The sequence below is a fragment of the Notamacropus eugenii genome, chromosome 4 (assembly GCF_028372415.1).
Source record: "Notamacropus eugenii isolate mMacEug1 chromosome 4, mMacEug1.pri_v2, whole genome shotgun sequence".
NCBI lineage: Eukaryota > Metazoa > Chordata > Mammalia > Diprotodontia > Macropodidae > Notamacropus > Notamacropus eugenii.
This window is the reverse complement of record NC_092875.1, coordinates 37,993,892-38,017,529: the sequence shown is the minus strand read 5'-3', so window position 1 is coordinate 38,017,529 and position 23,638 is coordinate 37,993,892. Positions and strand designations below refer to the sequence as shown.

General features: G+C 45.6%; 2 protein-coding genes across 9 annotated transcripts in view; both read right to left on the bottom strand.

Annotated features, from left to right (window-relative positions):
* The window catches only part of HIP1R (huntingtin interacting protein 1 related), a 73,961-nt gene extending 72,364 nt beyond the window's left edge, over positions 1-1,597 (bottom strand). For both annotated transcript variants that reach the window (XR_011965402.1, XM_072600608.1), the window contains exon 1: positions 1,417-1,597. Coding sequence is in view for 1 of the 2 variants with exons in the window: in XM_072600608.1 (XP_072456709.1) it covers positions 1,417-1,509 (93 nt within the window). In the remaining variant the exon portion in view is untranslated. The remainder of the gene's footprint in view (positions 1-1,416) is intronic.
* Positions 1,598-5,370: 3,773 nt separating this feature from the next.
* Positions 5,371-23,638, bottom strand: part of CCDC62 (coiled-coil domain containing 62) — a 51,375-nt gene continuing 33,107 nt past the window's right edge. For 5 of the 7 annotated variants that reach the window (XM_072600605.1, XM_072600600.1, XM_072600599.1 and 2 more), the window contains 5 exons: positions 21,185-21,928; positions 16,416-16,572; positions 13,668-13,784; positions 7,206-7,295; positions 5,371-6,215 (listed from right to left, as the gene is read on the bottom strand). In XM_072600605.1, coding sequence (XP_072456706.1) covers positions 7,230-7,295; positions 13,668-13,784; positions 16,416-16,572; positions 21,185-21,928 — 1,084 coding nt within the window. In that variant the 3' untranslated portion in view covers positions 5,371-6,215; positions 7,206-7,229. Of the gene's footprint in view, positions 6,216-7,205; positions 7,296-13,667; positions 13,785-16,377; positions 16,573-21,184; positions 21,929-23,638 lie in introns of those variants that run through there. The other 2 variants (XM_072600601.1, XM_072600604.1) reach the window with 2 other exon arrangements.

The following is a 23,638-nucleotide window of genomic DNA, read 5'->3' as shown; positions in this document are numbered from 1 at the left end:
TAAATCCCATAACCCTGCTGTGCCTCAGTTTCCTTTGCTGCAAAAATGAAGAGATTGGCCTAGACGGGATCTCTTCCAAGTCCAGGTCTGGCAGCCTTGGAGACAGGAGGACAGCCAAATCAAACCATCCTGGATGCTCTGGATAGCCTAAGTGCCCTTCCCAGGTACATCTCGGGGAGGAAGTCACAGTGTTGGAGGGGCTCAAACGAAATCATCTATGCAAAACCCTTTGTAAATTTCAAAGCGCTTATGTAAATGTCAGCTACTATTACAGAACAGATGAACCTGTGGCCCAGAAGGCCAGAATCCCTTTAGATGGAACACCTGGCCTGGCTTCCTTGGGAAGGAGCTGGGCAGGAGGACCCTCACCTCCCTGCTCCCCCTAGCTGCCAGGGCCTCTGTCAGCTAAGCTGAGGTGGCAGAGCCCCAACTGGGCTTCCGTGTTTCCTTAAGCCAAGAAAACCTTCTTTGGACATTTTTTTTTTCTGGAATACCTTTGGGCTAAGAAGAAGAACCCAGAGGCACAGCAGGGGGTGACCCACCCTACCCCACTCCCTAACCTACAGGCACCTTCTTCAGTCCCAAGACCCCTGGAAAGGGGCAAATACTTCTCTTCTAGGCAGCCCTTTCTTGCAGGTAAGTGTGCCCCCCCATGTCCCCTTGCCCACACCCCAGACTGTCTCACAAATATCCAGTTAAACACAGAACAACAAGGGACCCACAAACCCTGAAATGCCTGGACAGTTCTAAGTATTTACATATGAACACCTACTGGGATCCGTCCGGACAGGAAGGCATTTACATATGGGCAGGGACAGGCGCACAAAGTGACACATCCACACATTTATGTAGGGAAACACACACCGAGGCCCCATCCCGGCCGCAAACACACCGATGTCCAGACAGGTCTACACGTCCACCCCGACGGGAGCTCCGTCTACGAGCTCGGGCGCGGAGGGATGCCCCGGCGGCGAGGAAACAAACACGGGGGTCACACACACACGCCCCCGTGGGAAACCACACGCCAGGCCAATGACATCCAGGCACATGGACGCGGCAGCATGGGGAAATCCGCACGCGTGGAAGGGAGGCAGGGTGGGTAGCGCCCGAGCGCGGCTGCGAAGGCCAGGCTGGGAGGGGGGCTGCGGCGCTCCCTGCCCGGCCGCCAGCCCCCGCCCCGCTCCGGGCCTCAGTTTCCTGCCCTGTAAAACGGGAACGCCGGCCTAGCTGACCTCTAAGGTCCGGTCCGGGGCTCGAGCCCACGATGCCGGCCAGGTAGAAGCTGGGCGGCCCCGGGCGTGGGGGCCGCGGAGCCGGCGGCGGGGAGGGGAGGGCCCCCGGCCCGGCCCCCCGGCCCGGCCCCGCCTCGGGGCGCCCCCCGCGCCCCCCGGCCCCCGCCCCGGACCCTTCCCTTGCCTGCGTCTTGTCGAACTGCTCCCGCTCCGCCTCCAGGCTGTGGCCGGGCCTGCGGCTCAGCACCCGCGCCGGCACGTTCTTGATGGTGTTCATCCTCCCGCCCGCGAGCTCCGCGAGCGCCTCCCGACCCGGAACGGCCCGTCTGCTCCGGCCCGGAGCCCAGCGCGACTGAGCGAGCGCGTCACCCGCAGGCCCCGCCTCCCGGCCGGCCCCGCCCCCGGCCCCGCCCAGGACCCGCCCCGCCCCCTGCCCAGGGCTCAACAAGGAAGGGCGGGCCAGCCCCGCACCTGACCCAGAGCTCCGCCCACCCCGCCTCCAGGCGCCGGCCCTCCTTCCACCTTCCATCCTTGCCCGCCCCACGCCGGTCACCCTCCAAGTCTAAGGCCTCCCCTGGAGCCTGGGACCTGAGCTAGACCCCCTCCCATCTCCCTGCTCCTCAGGTCCCCTGAGGGCAGATCACCTGGCCTCCATCTCTAGCTCGTCTCCTCGTCAAAGGTCACAGAACTTCAGTCCCTACCGCGGCTCATTCCTGCCTCTGCCCCGCTCCCTTCCGCCTCTCCCTTCTGCCTCGCATCTGCCCAGTACTTAAAACACCAAGGCTTGCCCGAGTCCTTCTCCCCACAAACAAGCCCCATTCAGCACTCTTGTTCAGTCATTCGGGAGGGTCTGACTCTCCAGACCCCGCGGACCATGATGGCCATGGGGTTTCCTTGGCACATCCTGCGGGGGTTGGCCATTCTCACGCTCCAGGTCGGGGGGCTCGCTTTGTGTATCTCTCTTAGACCTCAAATCCTATCAGCTGCGAGGTCCTGTCAATTTCACCTCCCCAGCCCTGTGGAATCTGACCCCGCCTACATTCCCTAGTCCAGAGTCAACATAAGATAGCCGGTGGAAAAGCGGACTTTAAAGCCAGGAAGACCTGGGTTTGGGCCGGGCTTCTAACATTTGTGATCCTGGGCAAATCTGCTTTAGGCAACTCTCTAAGGCTAGACGTGGCAGAGATGGTGAAGGCAGGCACACATAGAGAGGAATTTCCTCACCTGGGAGTTCCCAGCAAAGTCAAGGTCCGGGCTCTTATGAAGCTAGTATATTCAGTCATTACCATGGCCTTAATTAACAGTAATATCCTCTTCCTAGGTGGGCAGCTAGCTAGGTGAACCGTGTCCGGAATCGGGAAGACCTGAGCTCAAATCCAGCCTGACATTTGTTAGCAGTGTGACCCTGGGCAAGTCGCTTAACCCTGTTTGCCTCAGTTTCCTCATCGTAAAATGGTCAACCCCTCCAGTATCTCTGCCAAGAAAACCCCAAATGGGGTCATGGAGAGTCAGACGTGACTGAACAACAATAAAAAGACCTTCCTTTCATGTTTCCCCTCCCCCACCCCCAATCTCAACTTCATGCTGTTGGCCAAAATAATCTTTCTCATGCATTGTCCTGGTCATGGAACCACAGATTGTCAGAGGCCACCCTGTCCACCCTGTACCTCCTCCACATGCCTGACACATGGTCATCCGACTCTGCTTAAAGACCTCTAGGGATGGAGAGCCCACCCCTGCCAAGGGGTGCCTCATATTCTGGACAGCTCCCCTGGTGAGGACAACATTCTTTTCCTGGTTCTCCCTCCTCTCTTCTCCCTACTGAATTCCTACCCGCCCTTTAGAGTCCAACTTCTCCTTGTTGCCCATCCTGCTCAGACATTATTTTGTAATGCTCTAATAGCTTTATATAATATTATGCAGTATTTCTCAGCTGGGCAGTGAGCTCCTTGAGGGTAGGGACTTGGTCATCTCTAAATTTTTTATCACTTCTCTGCCCCACTGCCAAGCACAGTGCCCTGTACACAGTAGTTGCTTAATACGTGTTTATTGTAAGATATTATGATTTCCCTCTTCCCTGTGCCAGGTAAGAAATGCAGCTATCCCCATGGTGCCACAGTAGGGTCACTGGATTTCAAGTCAGAAGACTTTGGTTCCAATACTTGCTCTTCCTCTTATTACCTGTACTTAACCTCCTTGGGCCTCAGTTTACTCATCTGCAAAATGACTTAGATGGCCTCTATACTTATCTGGGCATATCCATTCCTCAGTGGAAAGGGATCATGTATTTTTAAAAACTTTGTACTCCTGTTTATGCTGTGTCTTATACATTAACATTTGTTGAAACAACACAATTGATCTGGCTGATACATTAGCTGGTACAGGACATACATCCTCCTGAGAGTATCTGTCCCCAAGGACCTGGAAAGCAAGAGTGTCTTTGAGACTGATCTAAGCACCCTCCCAGTTGACTGGGCTTTCAACCTTTCCCTCTTCAATTGCTATCTTGATGTGCCCAGTCTCCTGCCCAGTGCTCTCCATCTCCAGCCCACTCTGCTCTCCATCCCACATGATTCTTCGGAAGGCCTGGAATAACAAACCTGCTCCAAATGCATTCTGAGAAAGGCATCAAGCAAACAGAAGCGAAAATGCAAAATGGCCCCGGCACAAGACCCTGCTGATGAGAATGGAAATTCGAGGCAGGTGCTTTGGGGGAGGGAGAAGGGGTGGGGCATGGAGAGGAATCCTGGAGGAGAGCTGAGCCCCAGGAGCTGGTGGGCCTCTAGCTGACCTCCCGAGTGACTCTTCATTTGCCATCTTTTACTCAGACCTTTTCTGGCCCTAGGCAGAAATATTCGTAATCTGGAGGCAAAAAACTCTTTTTAGCTCTTATGTATCTTAAGCTTTGATTTCCACGCTCCACCCCCCACTTTTTAAAATAGTCTTTCAATTTCTGTTAAAAAAAAACCACAAGTCTTTCCATAAACTCTAAATTACCCTTATAAAGAGAGTCTCATGCAGCAGCTTGAGATGACTCCTGACTGACAAACAACTGAAACAAATAAATTGGTAGCCCTCTCTTACAGCTGAAGGATGTCAGTGATGGAAATGTATGTTAAAATATGATTTTAAAACAAAACTTGGAGGCCATTTTTAAATTAGTGTGATGATACCAACCTTTGAACAGGAACTGTCCCCTAGACAAAATCCAAAAATAAAGGGAAGGAGGTTGCTCATAGGTGGTTCCTGGAGAAGTGGTGGGTAAAGGAGTTGGTGAAGTCACCTTATTGTGCATCCAAAGGCATCACTGGAACATTACCCAATGGAACACTTGGTCATCTCATGCTGGAGAGGCCATGCAAAGTGCTTGCAAAAAGGCCACTATGAAAAGCATTGCAGCTGATGTTCCCAAATCTCTTGTAGATAATGTAAGAAACTTAAAATTTCTCCTATTCTTGAACTGTGTGGAAGAGCATACGCAATGCTAAGGAGTCTAGAATTTGTAATCATATGATCTAGAAAAGACCTTCAGCCTCCAATCTCCCAGCCCCACAAAGACTAGTCCCATTAAAATCTGGTTCCCCAAGAGTTTAAGATCCAGCAAATCAGCAGTGTTCACTTGTCATTAGGCAAGCCAGTAAGGAGAATATCTGTGGGAATCCAGCCTTTCTCAGGACATGTTAGGTTTCCTAACTTGGCAGCCTTTTTACTAAGAATCAAACTATATATTTTCAGTTTCACTCTGTCCAAATATAATGTATGCATTTATGAAGAACATAAGCAAACCTCACCCCATTTCTACTTTCAGCACCCTAATTAGACAGGCCCAAAGGGGTGGGTCCTCCACACTCATGAAAATCAGCTGACACAACATGGAGAACTTTTTTTTAACAAAGACGCCCTTAGGTGAGCACAATAGAAAGCTGGCAAAGCATTAAAAAATAAATCCCCACATTCCTAAGCAAAGCTGCCAGGCCGGGCCTTTTCTTAATAATGGAATGTATTGGATGGCCTGTTCCTAGTCTGGAAAGGGAGTGGGAGGGCCTAGGGACACCAACTTCTTCTCGCCTCCCTTGTCTCCATCTCCCCACCAACCACTCTGATTCCACTCCAGTACTAAGACCAAGAAGAGACCACAGAAAAGTCATCCTCTTTATTGTTAAAAAGTATTTCCACTGAATGCAGCTGTTGCTTCTCTTAGATGAGACAGATATACATAGCATATTTTTAAAAAATAAAATGACTTTACAAGTTAAATACGGTACTGTTCTCATTCCTTGGAGGTGAAAAAATTAAAATACCACACAGAACACTTGATCTTCTAGTGAGCTTTTAGTGTACAAGGGGCCCCCAACTACAAGAGGGGGATTGCTCAGCTTGTTTTTTGGAGCTGAAGGACATCAATTTTCAGTCACTCAGGAAGTACATTCCAGTTAAAAACACTTTGCACATTATTTCGTGTCTATTTACACAGCAAAGTCCAGAGCCAAAACAACAGAGCAATAAGAGAATGCTATTTCTTAGGCATTTATGAACTGACCCTGATAATAGACCAGTAACAAAGGAAAATGCACATACAGCCAAGAAAAAAGAGTTCAGACTATTGGTCAAAAGCGTGGAGAATTCTGTACCATTCCTCAGCGACCGTTGGGCTCTCACTTTGATGCTCATGCTTTCCCAAGGTTTCTCTAACACTTGGGGGGAGGGCATCTCTACACACAAGAGTCATGTTTTTCTCAGCATCATACCAAGTTTGGTTTCACAAATATATACAAATAAGGCCTAGCATCTAGGTCTGACATTTGGAAACTACTAACTTGACAACATTCAAAATCCAGGTGTTAAGAAATGGTCTTTTAGCTTCTGGTGCCCTTGGCCATTAGCGGTTTATTGCTTATGAAAAATTATAATCCTCTTCTTTCAAAGTAAGTGTTATACAAGGATGTTTGCTTCCTTCCTTCCAAATAGACAAGAAATCTGCTTCTGGCGGGGAGGAAGAGGAAAAACACACATACTTAACAAGATCAGTAAAAAGAGAATAGTGACGTCTAATTCCCCACTGCCTCTGCCTCCTGACACAGCGGAGGTGTGTGAAAGACCTCTAAGTCCCCTTTGCTGCAGAAGAGAGGACTTTGTAGGAACCTTTCGCCTGCTGCCTCCAGGAAATGGGTCGGGACTCTTCTCTCCTTTCCTAAATGCATACAAATCAGAACTGCACTATCACAAAAGGGATTTTTAAGAATTGAAAAGTTGCTGACACCAAAAATCAATGATTTGTTAGCTATATCTCAAGAGCTCGTGCTGACTTTCAGAAACTTCAAAAATCTCTGAACAAACAGCCCATATGAAATTGGATTCCAGAGAAACTCTATACAGGACCATTCAGGAGGGAGAAATGACCCTAGTGGAAGGAATCATGACAGAAACTTCAGCTGCTGGTGGGAAAGGTCCAAAGTTTAAGACTATCCTTTATTAATCCTGTAACTAAATATGAAAAATCTCTTTCCACAAAAGAGGAGTTCTGAAGAGGCTATTTGTAAACCACTCGTATAGGATCTGATTTTGAAAAATGCTGATATACAATCATGTTAGAGAATGTCTAGGACATATTGAGTGCCTCCTTTGTTCAAAGCAGTGCAATGGGATGACTTGGGGATCCAGGTTCTGGTCCTGGCTGTGACCTTGAGCAAATTATTTTGACTCTCTGGGTCCTTGTGCCCTCCCCTACAAAATAAGGAGGCTGGGCTAAGTGACCTCTAGGGTACATTTCTTATCCAACACTCTGTGATAACGAGGACTCTCCATCCAAGTCATGGCCACACTTACTTAGTCCCTGAAATGTGGAAGGGGCCTGTTGGCAGGTACAGGTGATGTGAAAGAGAAGGGGCACAAACAAAGTATGGCCTTGACCTTTCATTATCAGTGTTCTGAAGCTGCTTAGGAAATGTCACAAGATAAGCAGAGGTGACTTACCCATGATCACCCGGAAAACTGGACTCAAGAGCTGCTTTCTTCAATCACTGGCAGCGGCATTTTGTGATTTGTCAGGTCGGAGACGTCTGTCTACAAAAGAACCCTTCAGTCAGTACTCAGGACAGACACAGGAAAGCAATCCAATCAATTGATCAACAAGCATTTATTATTAAGTACCTACTATGTGCCAGATCTGGTGCTGGGCACTAAAGGGAGATCACCCTGCCCTCAAGTAGTATAGAGTCTACTAAAAAGAAAGGCAGCTCACTGCCTTAGTGAAGGCACCAACCAGGGGAATCCTATCACGATTCTAATTCTCACTAACAAGGAAAGACTGGCTGCCAGGATGTGAATGACACAGACATCTGGAGGAAGAGACTAGAGTCTGAGGTGAGGAAGGAGAGGAAAGCTGGGCATAGCATGACACACGCCCTAGACTGTACCCACTAGAATCAGAATCCAGTAGCGGTCAGCAAAAGGATAGGAATGAAGTGCATGAACTAAACCCTTTAGAGGAAGTCAGCCAAGAAGGAATGGGAAATTCCCAAGAATCACATTCTGAAGATACAGATGGAAATAATTCCAAAAAGAGGAGTGGCAGGGGTGGGGTGGGGGGTGGGGGGAAGAATGAGAGTTGTCTAAAGACACTGAAGTGGAAGCAAAAGGAACTCACCAAACTCCCTTTAAGAAGAGACGTACAGAAAATGGCAGTGGACGTGGATCAAAAAGCCAGGGATGGCACTGAGTTATAAAGCGGCCAGAGTCCTAAAGCTCAGGTTGAAATGGTGCTGTTGCAAGAAACTAAGAATCCCAATAAATACCTTTATGGCTACATGGGAGAAAGAGGAGGATCAAAGGCACAGGATGAACAAGCAGTGGCTCTGGCAAGGGTGAATGGGGATGACGATACAGAAAAGCAACACTTGTTCAAATCTCATTTGCTTCTATTTTCTCTGCCAAGGAGAAGAATAAAAATGACAGACAGGGAGATGATACCCAAGACAGGTAAAGCTAGCATAAGAGAGAACTTAGTTGTCTTGGATGAACTCAAGGCAGCTGAACTCTATCCTTGGGTACTGGTAATCAGTCAGTCTGGTTGATGACCAGTGGTCTGGCTGAGCCTCTGCCAGTGATACCTGAAGAAGGCAAGAGCACTTGGCAGGTACCACAGGGCTGGAGAACAGAAAATCTCCAGATTTTCAAAAAAGGAAAAGAATGGAGTCTGTAAACTACTAGGAAAGGCCAGTGAACTGGACTTTGATTCCTAAGACAATTCTAGAACAGATCACTAAAGGAATCTCTGGATCCAAAGCAATGCTTATAATGATGAACTAGCTTCACCAAGAATAGGTCATGGCAAGGCAATCTGATTTCCTTCTTTGACAGGGACACTAGGTTGTACTAGTAGATCAGGGTAATTAAGGTCTTAGATACAACTTACCTATACTTCAGTTAACTGACTGGTAGAGCATCTCCTACCATTCTTGTGAAATGAAGCAAAAGAGTAGACTAGATGATAATACAATCTGAAGAATTCCAAACTGGGGGATGAGGGGAGGGGTGGATAGAGTAGCAAAAAGACCCATTGCCTGGAGCTTGCCAGTAGAAACCATGAGGTCTCAATGCTCAGCCGTGGGATTTTTAACAATTATCAATAATTTGACTAAAGGCATTGCTAGCACGTTCATAAAATGATCAGATGGTACAAAGTTGTGAAGAACAGTTAACATGTTGGATAGCAGAGTCAGGGCAGACAAGATCTCAACAGGCTACAGCTCTGTGCTAAATCTAATAAAATGAAACTGAATTGGAATAAATATGAGTCTTATACATGGATTCAGAAATTGACCTTGATGGGTATAGGATGGGGAGGCCTGGTTAGACAGCAGTTTATCTGAAAAAGATGGAGGGATTTTTGTGGCCTGTAAGCTAAATGTGGTTGCCACCCCCCAAAAAAAACAAACAAAAAAAAAGCCTGATCTTGGGCTGCACTGAGAGGTCTCCCCTCCAGAAATAAAGAGGCGATAGTTCCTTAGCGTTTTGTCCTGGTCATACTACACCTTGAGCACTGTGCTCATTCTGGGCACTACTGTTTAGGAAGGACACTGACAAAGTGGACAGTATCCAGAGGAAGGCTGGTGAAGGGCCCTGGGACCATACCAGAAGAGGATGATTCGAAGGACCTGGAAACATTTAGCCTAAAGAAGAGGAGGACAATGAGAGCTGTGTTCAGGTATCTGAAAGGCTGTTGCCTGAAACAAGGATCAGGCCCCAGAGGGCAGAAAGAGGAGCAGTGGTTAGAAATTGCAAAGAAATAAATTTAGATCTAAAGTAATGAAAAACTTTGTAAGAATTAGAGCCATGCACATATGTAACAGGTAGGTTAGCCCTCCTAGAAGGGCTAACCTCCTAGAAGGTCTCTCAGCAGCAGCTGAATGACCCCTTGTTAAGAGTTATGGAAAGGATTCTTTTTTGGGTGGGGCCTGGAAAACAAGTCCTCTGAGCTCCCTTTAAACTATCAAACTTTGATTCTGTGACTCTACCACTAAATACAAACATAGATGAAAGTACATCTTTTTTATTCAGATTATGTCTCAGTAGAAGGGAAGGGAGGAAATACACATTTAAGTGCCTGCTATGTGCTAGGCACTTATCCCTGTTTGCCTCAGTTTCCTCATCTGTAAAACAAGCTTGAGAAGGACACAGCAAACCACTCCAGTATCTCTGTCAAGAAAACCCCAAATGGGTTCAGGAAGACTCAGACAAGACTGAAACGACTGAACAACAATGTGCCTGGCACCGTCTTAAGTGCTTTACAAGTATTATCTCACTTGATCCTCACCACAACTCAAAGAAGTAGGTGCTATTATTATCCCCACTTTATAGATGAGGAAACTGTGCCTTAGATGGGGTTAAGTGACTTTTCCAGGATCACACCGGTAGCAAGTGTCAGAGGCTACATTTGACCTCGGGCTTCCTGACTCCAGGCCCAGCCATCTCTCCACTGAGCTCCCCAGCTGCTTCTAATGCTCTTTTAAAAGATAGCTAATCTTAAGGAGTTAATGAATTAGTTCAACACAATTCACTCTAAGGAATAACATCTCTTGAGTTTTAGGTTGTTTGGCTTTTTTTTTTTTTTGAAGAGGGAGGGAAGGTTCTCATGCCACTCTCCAGCTGTCACCAGCTGGAGTGCCCAGCTCTCTTGACTTGACATTGTAACTACACTATATAGAGGTCATCTACTGTCCCAATCAGCTCTTTGCCAGATTTAACCCATACTATTCTGAGAGACCCTGAATGAAGACCCTGCCACCAATTGAACAGACCACAGAGCCATTGTGCTAGAAATAAGATGATGCATAGTTCAAGTCAACCTCTCTCCACAGGGTACCTACTGCAGGCCTGGCACTGTATTGAGGGGCAGTGAGAAGGATCAAAAAAGACTGACATAGGAACACAGATGGGGGGAGGGGTCCCAGAAGTCTTCTCACCCAGTTCCTTCCTTCCTTCCTTCCTCAGTCTTTGGAGGAACCTAGACTTAAGTCATGGACCATGAAAGTGCAAGCCCAATCTACTAGTACTTTTCTAATAGTGCTTGAACTGTTGTTTGCCTGACTACCAGATCTCTGACTGTCCCAAAGATGCCAAGGAAGGTCTCCTCCATTAGCCCAAACTAGCCATTCCAGTCACAGCATTGTGGGTTTTTCAACTACCAACCATCTGACAGATGAAGGCGTCCAAATCTCTCATTATACAGATGGAGTAAGTGAGGACTGGAAGAGTTAAGTGACTTGCTCAAAACCAGCCCAGGTGCCAACAGCAGGGTACTCTGGGGTTGAGCCCTAGTATTCTGAGTCCAAAGCCAGAAGCACACTGTGCTCCTGACCCCTTTCAGCATCAACGCTCCTACTTACACAAGATTATAGCAAACTGTAATCATTACTAGGCAAAGACAGCCAGAGAGATGCGAGTGAATTCAAGTACTGAGAAAAGTGCATGAAAAACAATGACTTTCCATATGAATTTGGAAATATTAAGCTGTTTGAGGTTGGCAAAAACAAAGCAAACTAACATAAACCCAAGGATTTAGAATATAATTTTAAAACTGAAAGGGATTATCTAACCCAACCCCTCATTTTACAGACGAGGAAAACGAGATTAAAAACCAGTTAGGTGATTGGTCCAAGATCACTCAAGTTGCCAGAGGCAAAAGCAGGACCAGATACATCCCTCTGATGCAGACACCACTCGGTTAATGTGACGGAGTCTGCAAAGTAATGGATGTTTTTCCATTAACATGCCAAGAAGAAAGGAAGCTAATCAGCACACACAAAAAAGTCGATGGTGAAGAGGATGTTTGTTCTGTTTTGTTTCAACACAACGGCTAGACCCACAGTGGTGAACTTTGGGGAAAACACGGACGAGAGTCCCATGGGATGGGCAGGCATGGACAGCTTGTTGTTGGAACTGGTGGAGAGAATTTTCAAATCGATGAGATCACAGATTCATTTAAATCTTTTTTTAAGATATGATGGAGGTAAGAAAAAGAATAAGAAGAAACTGGATTTCTATGAATGAGCTAATGATAATGGATAAGACATAGAAGACAGGACTACCCAACCCTTCTGCCAAGAACAATGGTCTTCCAATTGGGAAAGAGAGAACAAGGAAATTAAAGGGAACTGAAACCCATGACACATGAATAGATGATAAGAGAGCATCTCGCTGCCCTCAGTGAGTTCAAGTTGCCAGCCCAGGGTTAGTGAAAGTGACTGATGAACAGCTGACTTGAAAACTTAGGTAGAGCAGGGGAGGAGCAACATAAGATGGTGCTAAAGAAAGCACAGTTCTGATATTCAAAAAAGGAAAGAGGGGGAACATCTCTGAATTATAGTGCAGGGCACTTGATGTTAATTCAAGGGAAAATTTGAGAACCAACAGAATCCCTTGCAAACATTTAGGAAGGAAAGAAGTGATCACTAAGAACCAGCATGGTTCATTGATGATGATAAGTTATGTCTGACTAATCTCATTTCCATTCAAGAAAAGGTAACTCAACTAGTAGATGAGAGAAATGCTTTTAGACCAACTAGAGCAAAGCCCCTGACAAAGCCTCTTAGACTATTGTTTTGGACAAACTGAAGACATGTGGGCTAGGTGATAGCACAGTTATGTAGATTTAGAACTGAATGAATAAATGGCTGCAGAGAAAAACATTAATGGTTTGGTGTCAGCTTGGAGGTAGGTCTCTAAGTAGAATGCCCGAGGGATCTGTGCTGTTTACATTTTTTTTTAATGAATGCCTTGAGTAAGGCACAGAAGGCACCTCTGTCAAATTTAGCAAGATATGTTCAATTAGAAGCAATGACTGAAAATTGCAAGAAGCCAAATTTAGGCTTGATATATTGAAACATTTCATTAACATTTGGAGTTATGGGGGAATGGGCTTCCTTGGGACGTGCTATGTTTCCCCCTCAGTAGAAGTCTTCAAGCAAAGGTTGGCTGGGCAACTAACTGGGCATATTGTAACAGATCATGTATGGATCACTGAGGTCTCTTCCAATACTGAAATCCTGTGAGTCCACAGATGATAAAATCAGGATCCAAAAACATCTCAGTAAGAAAGAATGATAGGCCAAATCAAATAAGATGGGATTTAAAATAGGTAAATGTAAAGTTCTACACAGACATCCAAGAAATAAACAGCACAGGTACATTATGGCAGGGGCATGACCAGAAAACAGTTCTATAGGGGAAGGAAGGTTAGTGATTTTCCATCTTCCTCAGTAGGAATAAAAGGCATGACACATTAGCCAGAAGAAAAGCTGAGAGAGGCATGTTGAAAAGGGATGGCATTCGCCCTGCTTACCACTGCCCTAGTCTATGACATCTGTATGGCAATCCAGTGTTGGGTAAGAACACTGATAAATGCAGGGGTGAGCAGGATAGTGATGATACTGGAGATGAGAGCTGTCTGAAAGAAATGGTGATGTTCAGTCTGGAGAGAAACAACCACAGGGTCCAATGTGGCTGCCTTTCAAGTATTTGATGGGTTGTCATGGGGAAGAGGGATTAGGTTTGTTCTGCTTGGTTCTAGAGGGTAGAACCAGGAGCAGTGTGGGGAAGTTGTGAAGACAGATAGATCTAGACTCAATGTAAGAAGAAAGTTCCTACCAAGGTGGTTTATCCAAAAGTGGAACGCACTGCCTCAAGAGGGTTAAGTAAGGGGTCATTTTGTGAAAGAGGTCTTATTTTACTAAGCTTTTCTTCCCCTCACATGTCCCATTAAGTATCATATTTTAGAAACAGTATGGAAGCAGGGCCATCTTTTAGCCCATGCACCACTCCCTGCACTCTGCAGGAACACCAGAGAAGTTTTCCATGCTTCCCCAGAGATCAGTCTGCACCTTTATACTTAGTATTCAGAGAGTATAAACTTAGTTGAGAGAAAAATGAACATACACTGTGGCTGGGATTGCTAGGGCTAACAGGGAGCAGAGTGCTAAGTTCCAGATTAGTAACCATCTCTCGAGATTCCGCCAGCAAGCGCTGAAGCTTACTTGTGGGAGAACAGTCATCCTGGAAGACATAACAGTTTTAACAAGCTAATGAAATCAAGAAGCATTTGAAAATGTTTTTTGTTTGTGGGTGTGTGAAAATGAGAGCTCTCAATGAACAAATCTTTGACTTCCTCAGCAGCACTGATAAATGATATGAACAAGTTCCTTTCCTCTCGCTAAGGCCTACCCAACAAAAATCGTTTCCCATCTCCAAAGGTACTACTGGTGCCAAGTAATTAGTAACATCTATACATCAGATCCTTGAGCTTTTCTTGTCAATTCTTTAGGTCCCTAATTAGTACATTAGAACCACTTTCCTTTGGCACCTGTGGTAGCAAACACTCAAAACTATGTTGCTATTCTAAAACATGTGATCATGACTGCCAGTTTGTCCTGTTGAAATGGCTCCTTCCTGTGTTGCATTTTCACTGTGAAAATGAGCCATTCACAACTCTGCTGAAATTCCCTCGGAGCATACGGAGTCTTTTCTTTAAAGTACTTTCTCATTCCTCATATGCATGTGATATCGTGCAGGGTCACATGTCAGCATGACCAGGGTCAGAAGAGGAGCCCAAGGAAGGTTTCTGGGATCTAGAAGGAGAGTTAGAATCCTATCTCTCCCCAGGAAGGTTTATAGCTGAGATGTCCCACCCATCCCCTCTGTATTGGGTTTTGCTGCTCCTGAGGACTATTTACTTTGTTTTCCAAGGAAATGATGGTGTCCATCATCATTCCAATGAGGAAATGCTCTTTAAGTTTAGCAACTGACCATCACTGAGGTCAATCAGTTCTTGTCAATTATCTTAATTCTCTCCTGATCCAGGAAAGAGACACAGAACTGTAACATTATCAAATGTAAGGTAGTCCAACTGTCAGAATCTCCTAGTGAAAAGATTAGGAATAGATTGCTGTAAAGGCTCCCTCTACTCTTAGACATGCGTGGGGGAATGAAACCTTCAAGAGAAGTGGTTTGATAATATTGAAAGAAAAGAGGGATGTACGAAAGTGATTCTGATTTCCTGTTGCAGTTCTGGTCAAACATGTCTGTTCTCTGCTGGATCCTGGAAGGTGACATCCTCATTAATGCCTACAGCTACAAAAAGGCAACACAAATATTAAAAACTTTTAGCAGAAATATTCTGGAAGGCCACTAAGACACGATAAAAAAAACCACAGGAGGCAGAGTGAGTGTCTTCCTTTGTATCTCTTCTTCAATTCCTCTCTGAACTCATGGAAATATTGAAAGTAAAGCATGTTTTTTAAAAATGTATTATTAATAGACAACAGCAATAAACCATCTCTATATTGTCTTTTCCAGTTTACAAAGTACTTTCTTCGCTATCCCCTGGGAAGCAGGTAAAATTTATGAAATGGGATTTTACATTTCCTGTTCTTAATTTAAATTTCACTTTAAATGTCATCTACGACTGCTTAAAATGGATCACAGGACAACAGAACTTAGAACTGGAAGGGACCTTAGAAATCAGTTGCCTATTAGCTGCAAGGAAGTTGAGGGCGGGATAAGGTTGAGTTAGTAGGAAGTGAGAAAAGTGCAAGAAGAAGGAAAGACCATTAATAAAACAAGAGAAAATGCACAAAGGAAAACAAAAGGTCAGAAGGGAGGGCAAAAAGGACAACTTTGCTGCTACCTTGTTAAATTTAACATATACTTTAAATAATCAAACTGTATCCAACAGAGGGTCACAATTTCTTTGAGGGGCAGTGGATAGAGAGCTGGCCTGGGTTCAAGTCTTCCCTCTGAGACATCCAGCTGACTGACCTCGACGAAGTCACTTACTTTCTTTGTGTTCTAGGCATTTTTCTAGGAGTATGAGTTTCAGAGAAGGCACCAATCTGTATTGATGGAGATTCCTCACCTTTGAGTTCTCTTACCAACTAAATCCTCCATTCTAATACCTGTTCTTATCACAATTTTCATATATATATTCCTCTTTGGATATTAGAATTTTTGTGCTTGTTGATCAATTTTGATAAATTAATTCACAATTAAATGCTTGTTTTTTTTTAAATCACACAGTCTGATCCTTTATAAATACTTTACAGATATGGTCAGACTTCCAAAGAGGTCATGATTTGCCCAAGGTCACACAAGGAATAAGTAGCTAAGCCAAAATCTGAACTCAAGTCTCCCAGCTCCAAATCCAGTGGTCTTGGTCTGTACTTTTCTACAAAGGAAGGTCCTCTACATTGTCATCAATGCGCAAGTCATGGAAGACAAGCCACATTGCAGGTTACTAATAGGAGGAATCTAGAATGTTTGCTCTCAGAAATTAATTTTATTCTCCTTGGTAAAAGGACTAAAAAATAAGCATAATAAAGAATGCCTATCGCATTTATTTTTACACAATAAGTCATAAAGAATGCCCATCTTTATTGATTTTAGTAATTGACAATAAAATCCATGTAACTAGCATGTTCACTACTGAGAACACCCAGATTCACTCAGAGCCTCCTTCGGGGAATCTAATCTGGGAAATTAAATGTTCTAACTTTCAAAAACCATTTTAAAAGAGCCTCAGATTCCTAAAATAAAACAAATATCAGCAGCTGATCATTGTACTGTAGAATGGTTAAGAGCCCCCTGGAATTACCAGCTGCGTCTTCATGTCATTCTCAGTCAAATACTAACATGATGGAAGGCAGGGTCTAGGCATCTGCTGTTTGATAAAAATCCAGATGAATGCCTTTTATCTGAAGAGTAATCTGTGAGTCTCTCCTCGTTCTTTGGTGAGCACTTTATACTAGAGGAGCCCAGGCGGTGGGAATGCCAGAAGGCGATTGGCGGGCTGTCAATAAAATACAGAAAACTCTCATATTAGTATCACCATCATCATGATCACTAGGCTTGTAGTAAAAGTACCTCCCCAGGGCAAGGTACCATGTTAGGCTGAAAAATAAACAATCCAATTTCAAGGAACTCAAATCCTAATTGGATTGATCAATATTATAGAAATCCTTTTACAAGTAAGAATCCAGACACCTTACTGAAACATGCTTATAGCATCGAGAGTCTTTCCAAGGTAAAAAAAAAAAAATTAAGTATCCCAGGAAGAGTCATCCAAGAGAATAAATCATGAGAAACGAAGTTAACATGGTCATAAAATTCTGCAAACATTTAGGAAGCCTACTGTGTGCAATAAAATGTGCTGGGGGTGGGGGAAGTTGCTGGGAGCTTTTGTTTTGTTTGTGGCGGTAAGAGTATAATAGAAGTTTTTAAAAAATGCCCACCTGATGTTTTGGAGTCATGTCCCAATTCCTTCACTGTGGGGAGAGTGGGTGGCAGGGAGCCCATTGGTACACCTGGAGGAAGTCCAATGGAACCGAAGTAGCCCCACTTTTCTGCTGCAGGTGAGGAAAAGGCTTTGCCTAAATGGGAAGGTGCTGCTGACAATCAAGCACTCCCAGCTGTTAGACCTGGAACGGCCCATTGCCCTGTTCTAGCCCAGACCAGAGGAGGCCCCAAGAGGGCCAGTGACCTATATAAGCGCACACAAGCAGGCCCCACAAAGGCAACAGTGAGCAAACACTGTACATACACTTGTGACAGTCTAAGATCCCGGGAGAGGCTGTAAGAAATGATGAACTGGAAGAATCAGGAAAAACTTGGGAAGCCTGACAAGAATGGATGCAGAATAAACTCAGAACCAAGAGAATGACGGCTGTGATGATCAATTATTGACATAATGAACTCAATAATGTTAAGGAAGATAATAACGCAATGACCAACAATGACTACTAAGGATATGACGGCACAGCATGCTGCCTGCCTCTCTCTCTTCAGAGAGGTGGTGGACAACAGATGCTGAACAGACAGAGTTGTATCCAAGGGAGGGGTGAGAAGAGAGAGTCTCCTGGGAACAAATAGAATCACTGGGAAACGACAGTGATATAAAATTTTTTTTTAAATATCCAGAAAAGGCTAAAAATGAAAAAAAAAACAAACCAGTGAGTCCTCTTAGGAAAGACTTGTGGAAAAGTCAGTTGAATCAATCCTGTGCAGGCAGCAGAGGAGCTGGTTTCTCACACTCCAGGGTTGCCTTAAAAGCCATTACTGAAATGTGGCTTTTGCCTGAGGACACATCCCTGTTCCCTTCTGGGATGCTGATCACTGGCCCTCCTCACAGCATAGCACAAAAGGCCAGAAAGAGGGTGAGCCTCCCTGCCAGACCTGGGCCTGCATCCCTTGGCAGCCCGCCCCCCTCGGCAGCCTGCCACCCACCCCACCTCCCACCCCAGCTTTAGGGCTCTAATCTCCCCCCACCCCCAGTCACTCTTCCTTTTTCCTCAATGAACTCAAGACTGTTTGACATTCTTTCCCCACCCCCCCATCCTCATCGTGGGTGACAACAATATTCCCAGCAATGCCCTGTCCTCTCCTTTGTTCAGTCTTCTCAGTGCTTCATCCTGTATCTCCACTGAATCTCAGCTGTCCCTGGGAATCAAACCTTTGACCTCACAATCACACTAAATTCCTCCCAACCTCCCATCTCAACTATGAGATCCCTCTCCAAGCACAGACTCAGGCCTCGGGGCCTCTTCCCCTGCCTCTCTCCTTATAAGCCTGAGTGGACTGCCAGTTCCTCCATCCCTGCCTGCTTTTTCTTCTTCCATCATTCTTTATCTAGCATCACTACCTTCTCCTCCAAACTCCTCATACTACTCCACCCCTTGAGTTCCTTGGCCTGGTCCTTCAGTCAGTCTTCCCTCCTGGGCGACCTCTCATTGCTGCAGGCTTCTCTGTCTTCTACTCCTAGCTACTCAAGATGACTCGCAGGGGGTCATGTGCCAACAAAGCTTACTACAGATTCATGTCATCTGAACTCAACTGGGCCCTCGCTGGTAGAGAGCAATGCACTTAGTCATTGATTGATTCTCTGTCACACTCCCCAGAGCTGCTGGTACAAAGCGTCGCCTTTCTCTTCCTCCTCCAGTGCCTGTCACCATCCCAAACACTCAGCAGATAACTGTGACCTACTTTATTGAGATCAGTTCATTATCCTTAACCTCCCCAAGACTTGTCTTCAAACCTCTCTACCTCTTCATCTGTCCCCTACTTTGTGCCAGTTCTCCTCTCCAAGGTCAAACCCCCTCATGTCCATCCTCTCTCTCCTGCTTCAGGAGCTCCCCCCATCCATGGTTAGCCCCTCTCTTCCCTTTCTTTTCAGTATCTCCCTGTGGACCAGCCCTTTCCCTGTGGGCCACACACAATGACAAGTCTCCTCTCTCCTTAAAAATCTTTTTCCTGTGCACCCTGACATCCCTACAAATTCTCAGCTTGTATGTCTTCTCCCTCCAATCCTGCCTCACCCCCAAGGATCCTCTCAAACCACCTTTTAACAGCTAAATGTGAAGCTTTCTCCAGGCTTCATCCTCCTTGAACTTCCCACACTAACACTGCTGGCTCTTCTAGAGCCTTCTCCTCCCTCTCATCCCTTGGATCTCTTCAAGGCTCCTGCCTGGCTCCTGGCTCCATTCCCTTTTATGCTTCATGCTCCTTTCTCTCTGACTTGGGTTTTCTCTTCTCTCTCTTCCCCTCCATCTCTCTCTCCATTTTCATTCTCTCTGTCCCTCTCTGTTTCTCTCTCCCTCTCTCCCTCCCTCTCTCTCTCTCTCTCTCTCTCTCTCTCTCTCTCTCTCTCTCTCTCTCTCTCTCTCTTTCTCTCTCTCTCTCTCAGATCTCACCTAAATGCCACTTTTACCTACATGACTCACATTTACCCAGTCAGCCCCAGGATCTCCCTCCACTGACATGCCTTGCTGTCAACTTTAAATTTACCATATCCAAAATATTCAAAATGTAACTCATCATCTCTCACCTAAGGGTCACAGATTTTAGAGCAGGAAAGACCCATAGACATATAGTTCAACACCCTACTTTTATAACCAAGGCCCAGAAAGGTGAAAAAACCTGCCCAGGAGCCGGGTGGTGGCAGTAAGGGGCAGAGCCCCATAGAATTCCACTTCAAAACCTGCCCCCTTATTGTGCCCCCCACGCCTTGCCAGGCTCAATCACATCTGTGCCCATGACAAGTCCTCTCCAGGAGCACATTCCAACTCTAACCCTAATCCTGAATGCCTCCGACACCAACATTTGAGTCTCAACCATCTCTCGCCTACAGCAAAGAACTTTCTAATTGACTTCCCCTTAGTCTTTCCATCATGACTTCATGCAGCTGCTACCATCATCTTCCCAAGCTCCAGATGTTGCCTCCAAGAAAAGACAGAAACTTCTTGGCCTTCTATCTAAGCCCCCCCACAACCAAGCTCCAACTTCCCTTTCCAGCCTTATTGCGCACTGTGTTCCAGTCACACTGAACTGCCTTTACCTTTCAGAGTTCTGATTTACCTTTGACGTGCAGCTTAGGGGCTACCTTCTCCACAAAGCCTTTCATCCTTTGATGATGACACTTCCTCTAATTTTCTTGTAGCGCTTTGTCTGGATCTCTCTCTTCCTCCAGCACTTCCTATGCTCTACTATTTATCTGTGTACCTTTCACATTCTCTTATCTCCTCACCCCCACTCCCAATAAAGTGTAATTTCCCAAGGTCACATGAAGTGGCAGAATGGGGATCTGAACCCAGAGCCTCTCTCCTCCAATACTGAATTCTCTGCTAGCACACATATCTTGAGGGGACTCCAAGGCCTTCATCTGGACATTTATTTTTAATTTACCAAGCTTGCCCCTTCATATTAAGGCACCCCATTTGAGTATTTGAAAAAGAATCTAAATAATTTCCTTTGACCCTCTTACTCCATTTCCCTCCTCTAAGTCCCATCCCTATGAACTTCATGGAGGCAGTCATGTTATAGCAGACTGAAGGTCAGACCTGGAAGTGAGGAAAATCTGGGTTCAAATCCCACCTCAGACTCTAGCTATGTCACCTGGGCAAATCAATTCACCACTCTGTGACTCAGTTTCCCTAACTGTAAAGTGAGGGAGTTTGATCTGTACCTTCCTTTCATCCATACTGTATATATCTTGTACGTACATAGTCATTTGCGTACTGTCTGCTCCATTAGAATGTAGACCACTCAAGGATAGAGAGCACAATTTTTCCCGCTTTTTGTACTCCCAGTACTTAGCAAAGTACTATGGAACATAGCAAGCGCTTAATAAATGTTTGCTGATCAACTGACTCATTTGAAAACAGAAATTGTATTATCTCTGCATCCCTAGGGCTAACAGCATGCACACAGAAGGAGCTTAACAAATGTTTCTTGAATGAATGAAGACTATATGGAAGGTCTCTTTTTGTTGTTTTAAAATTCTGCCTTCTGAATACTATAAGCATGAATAAGATAACCACAAGTGGCAAACAAAGGATTTCTTAAAAAGGATTTCTAAATATAATAGTTGAGTTTATTCTGGGTATTTGCCAATGGGGCACATAACTCACCTTTTGAGGGCACGATACTTTATTCCACAGACACTCCTTGAGCACGTGCAAACAGTCTTGGGACGAACAATTCTCTCCACTTTAGAAGGCTTGAAAATCCTCATCCACTCCATATCAGAAACAGAGCTCCGGCCTGGGGCTTCAACGATGAAATTACTTGGGTGGCAGCATTTAGATTCACAAATGTCTGAGTCACTCAAAGAGCCTTCATTGAACTGGGAATAGGAGGTTTCAGCCACCTCCATATGCTCAGGACATTCCATTCCTAGTCTTTCCACCTGTTTTGCTCTTGATGAGCCTGGGTTCACAAAGATATGGAGATCACAATGCTTGTGATCGGGCCCTCCAAAGTGGTGGTAGGGATGGGGATGATCCCGGGATAGGACTTCACTGTCGCTGCTCTTAGCTGACTTCATATTGCTTCTGCACAACATGCTTCTCCTTTTGGACTCAATTGGGGTTACTGTATTAAATTGCACTTTCTCTTTTAAGAGCAGGGGCCTTTGTCTTTCTAGTACATCTTTGGCAAAAATGACTGAAGTCCCAGTACTAGTTTCCTCTCCACATGTAGAGTTAACTCTCTTATCTTCTTTGCCTCCATCATAACCACCCTTTTCTGGCCTCCAGTATTGAACCTGGGAGGCTTCACTATCATGATTCTTAGTGTACATCTTCTGATTTCCCTCTCTCTTAATGATGCTTTTGGGGGTGTTACTTTCGAGATCTGAGAAACTCAATTCTCTGCTACAATGACATTACAAAGAATTTATGATATATATTTATGATATATATTTAACACCATTACTCTACACATTTTATATGGACCTCATCAATACAGACAAATCTCTAAGATGACTTCTGTCTGAAATCTATATATCAAACCCATGCTGAAAAGGGCATCTTTCATGGTCCAGCTCCAGCCCCCAGAGGTTCCAGGAAGCCCTCCCTCAATGCTCTAGTCAAAGCTGAATGTTCCTGGCCCAGCCGCCATTGTGCTCATAAATGTGCTCAGCATGATCACTGCCTTTCTCATTATTCTTTGATTACCTATGCTATAAAATCCAGAGCTTCATTCATTATTTTTTCAGCATATAACCATGTATCACTATTTCACATGAGTATGACTGATCTACCCAATAACACTATGGGTTCTTCATGGGCAAGGAACACATTTTACATACTTGGCTCAATGGTAAATGTAACTAGCACAAGGCTTGGCCCAGGGCAGTCTCTTCACTCACTGATGGATTCCATACTAATCTGGCCTTGCCTAATGCTGCTAGTCTCACAGCAAGGAATTCCAGTCAACAACTAATTCAGACAAACTGCATCTAAGAGACGGTGCTGGAAAGGAAGGAAGGAATGAAAGAGGAAGGGAGGAAGGGAGGGAGGAAGGAAGGAGGGACAGAGGGAAAGAGAAGGAAGGAAGGTAGGGAGGGGAGAGAAGGAAGGGAGAGGAGAAAAGGAGGAAGGGAGGGAGGGGAGGGAGGAAAGAAGGGAGGGAAGGAAGAAAAGGAGGAAAGGAGGGAGGGAAAGGAAGGAGGAAGGGAGGGAAGGAAGGAAAAAAGGAAGGAGGGAAAGAAGGCAGGGAAGAAGGAAAGGGAAATCATCATTGAATGATGATAATAAGGGAATAAAAGTAAACTGAGAAATATAAATCCCCTCACTGGATCTCAGGCTCATACCACAAAACAGTAAGAGCCAGGTGCATGCATTCTTCCCCAACATGTGTATGTGAAATAACAATATCCCAGAGACCCCCGTGTGGCTGAACAAGGATGAGCTGTGCAGGTGGTTCTAAGCACGACAGTCCTTGGAGGATGCAAAGCCCCCCTCCACATACCACCCCCTCAGTTGATCCCTCCAGCAGTATCTCCATCAGGCAGAGAAAGGGTGCCTTTCTCTAGCACTGTGTGACCAAGCTGTATTCTAAGGGCAGTGGGGGTGGCTCAGCTTTCTAATGGTAGCAATCCCCACTGACAGAGCACTTGCACGTTACGAGATGCTCCTTGGCTCTATTCCACAGCCCTTTCAGGTTAGTAGGGTATGACTACCCACATTTTACAGAGGTGTAAACTGAGGGTAAGAGAGGACAGAAGTCTTGCTCAGGATCACACAGGGCTGCTCAGATCCCAACATGACAACTCTCCATTTTGCATTAAAACCTACTGCCAGCCTAATACTACCCCATGAGCTCACCCCCGGAGGAAGCCGAGAATAAAGGAGAAAGGCCTCAGGACTCTGAAGCACCAGCAGCAGGGCTGCTTTCCCCTGGTGCTCCCAGGTGTGGATGCAGAGCTGCTTGGGGCACAAGTATAGCAGGGAGCAGCTACCAGCCCTCCTGCCCTGCTGAGGGCTGTGCTGGGAGCAGAGCGTTTGCCCTCTCTCTGGCCCTGAGGACGGACCTGCTCGGGGAGGGAGAGTGTAGGGCTGGGAACATTTCCCTCCACCTGA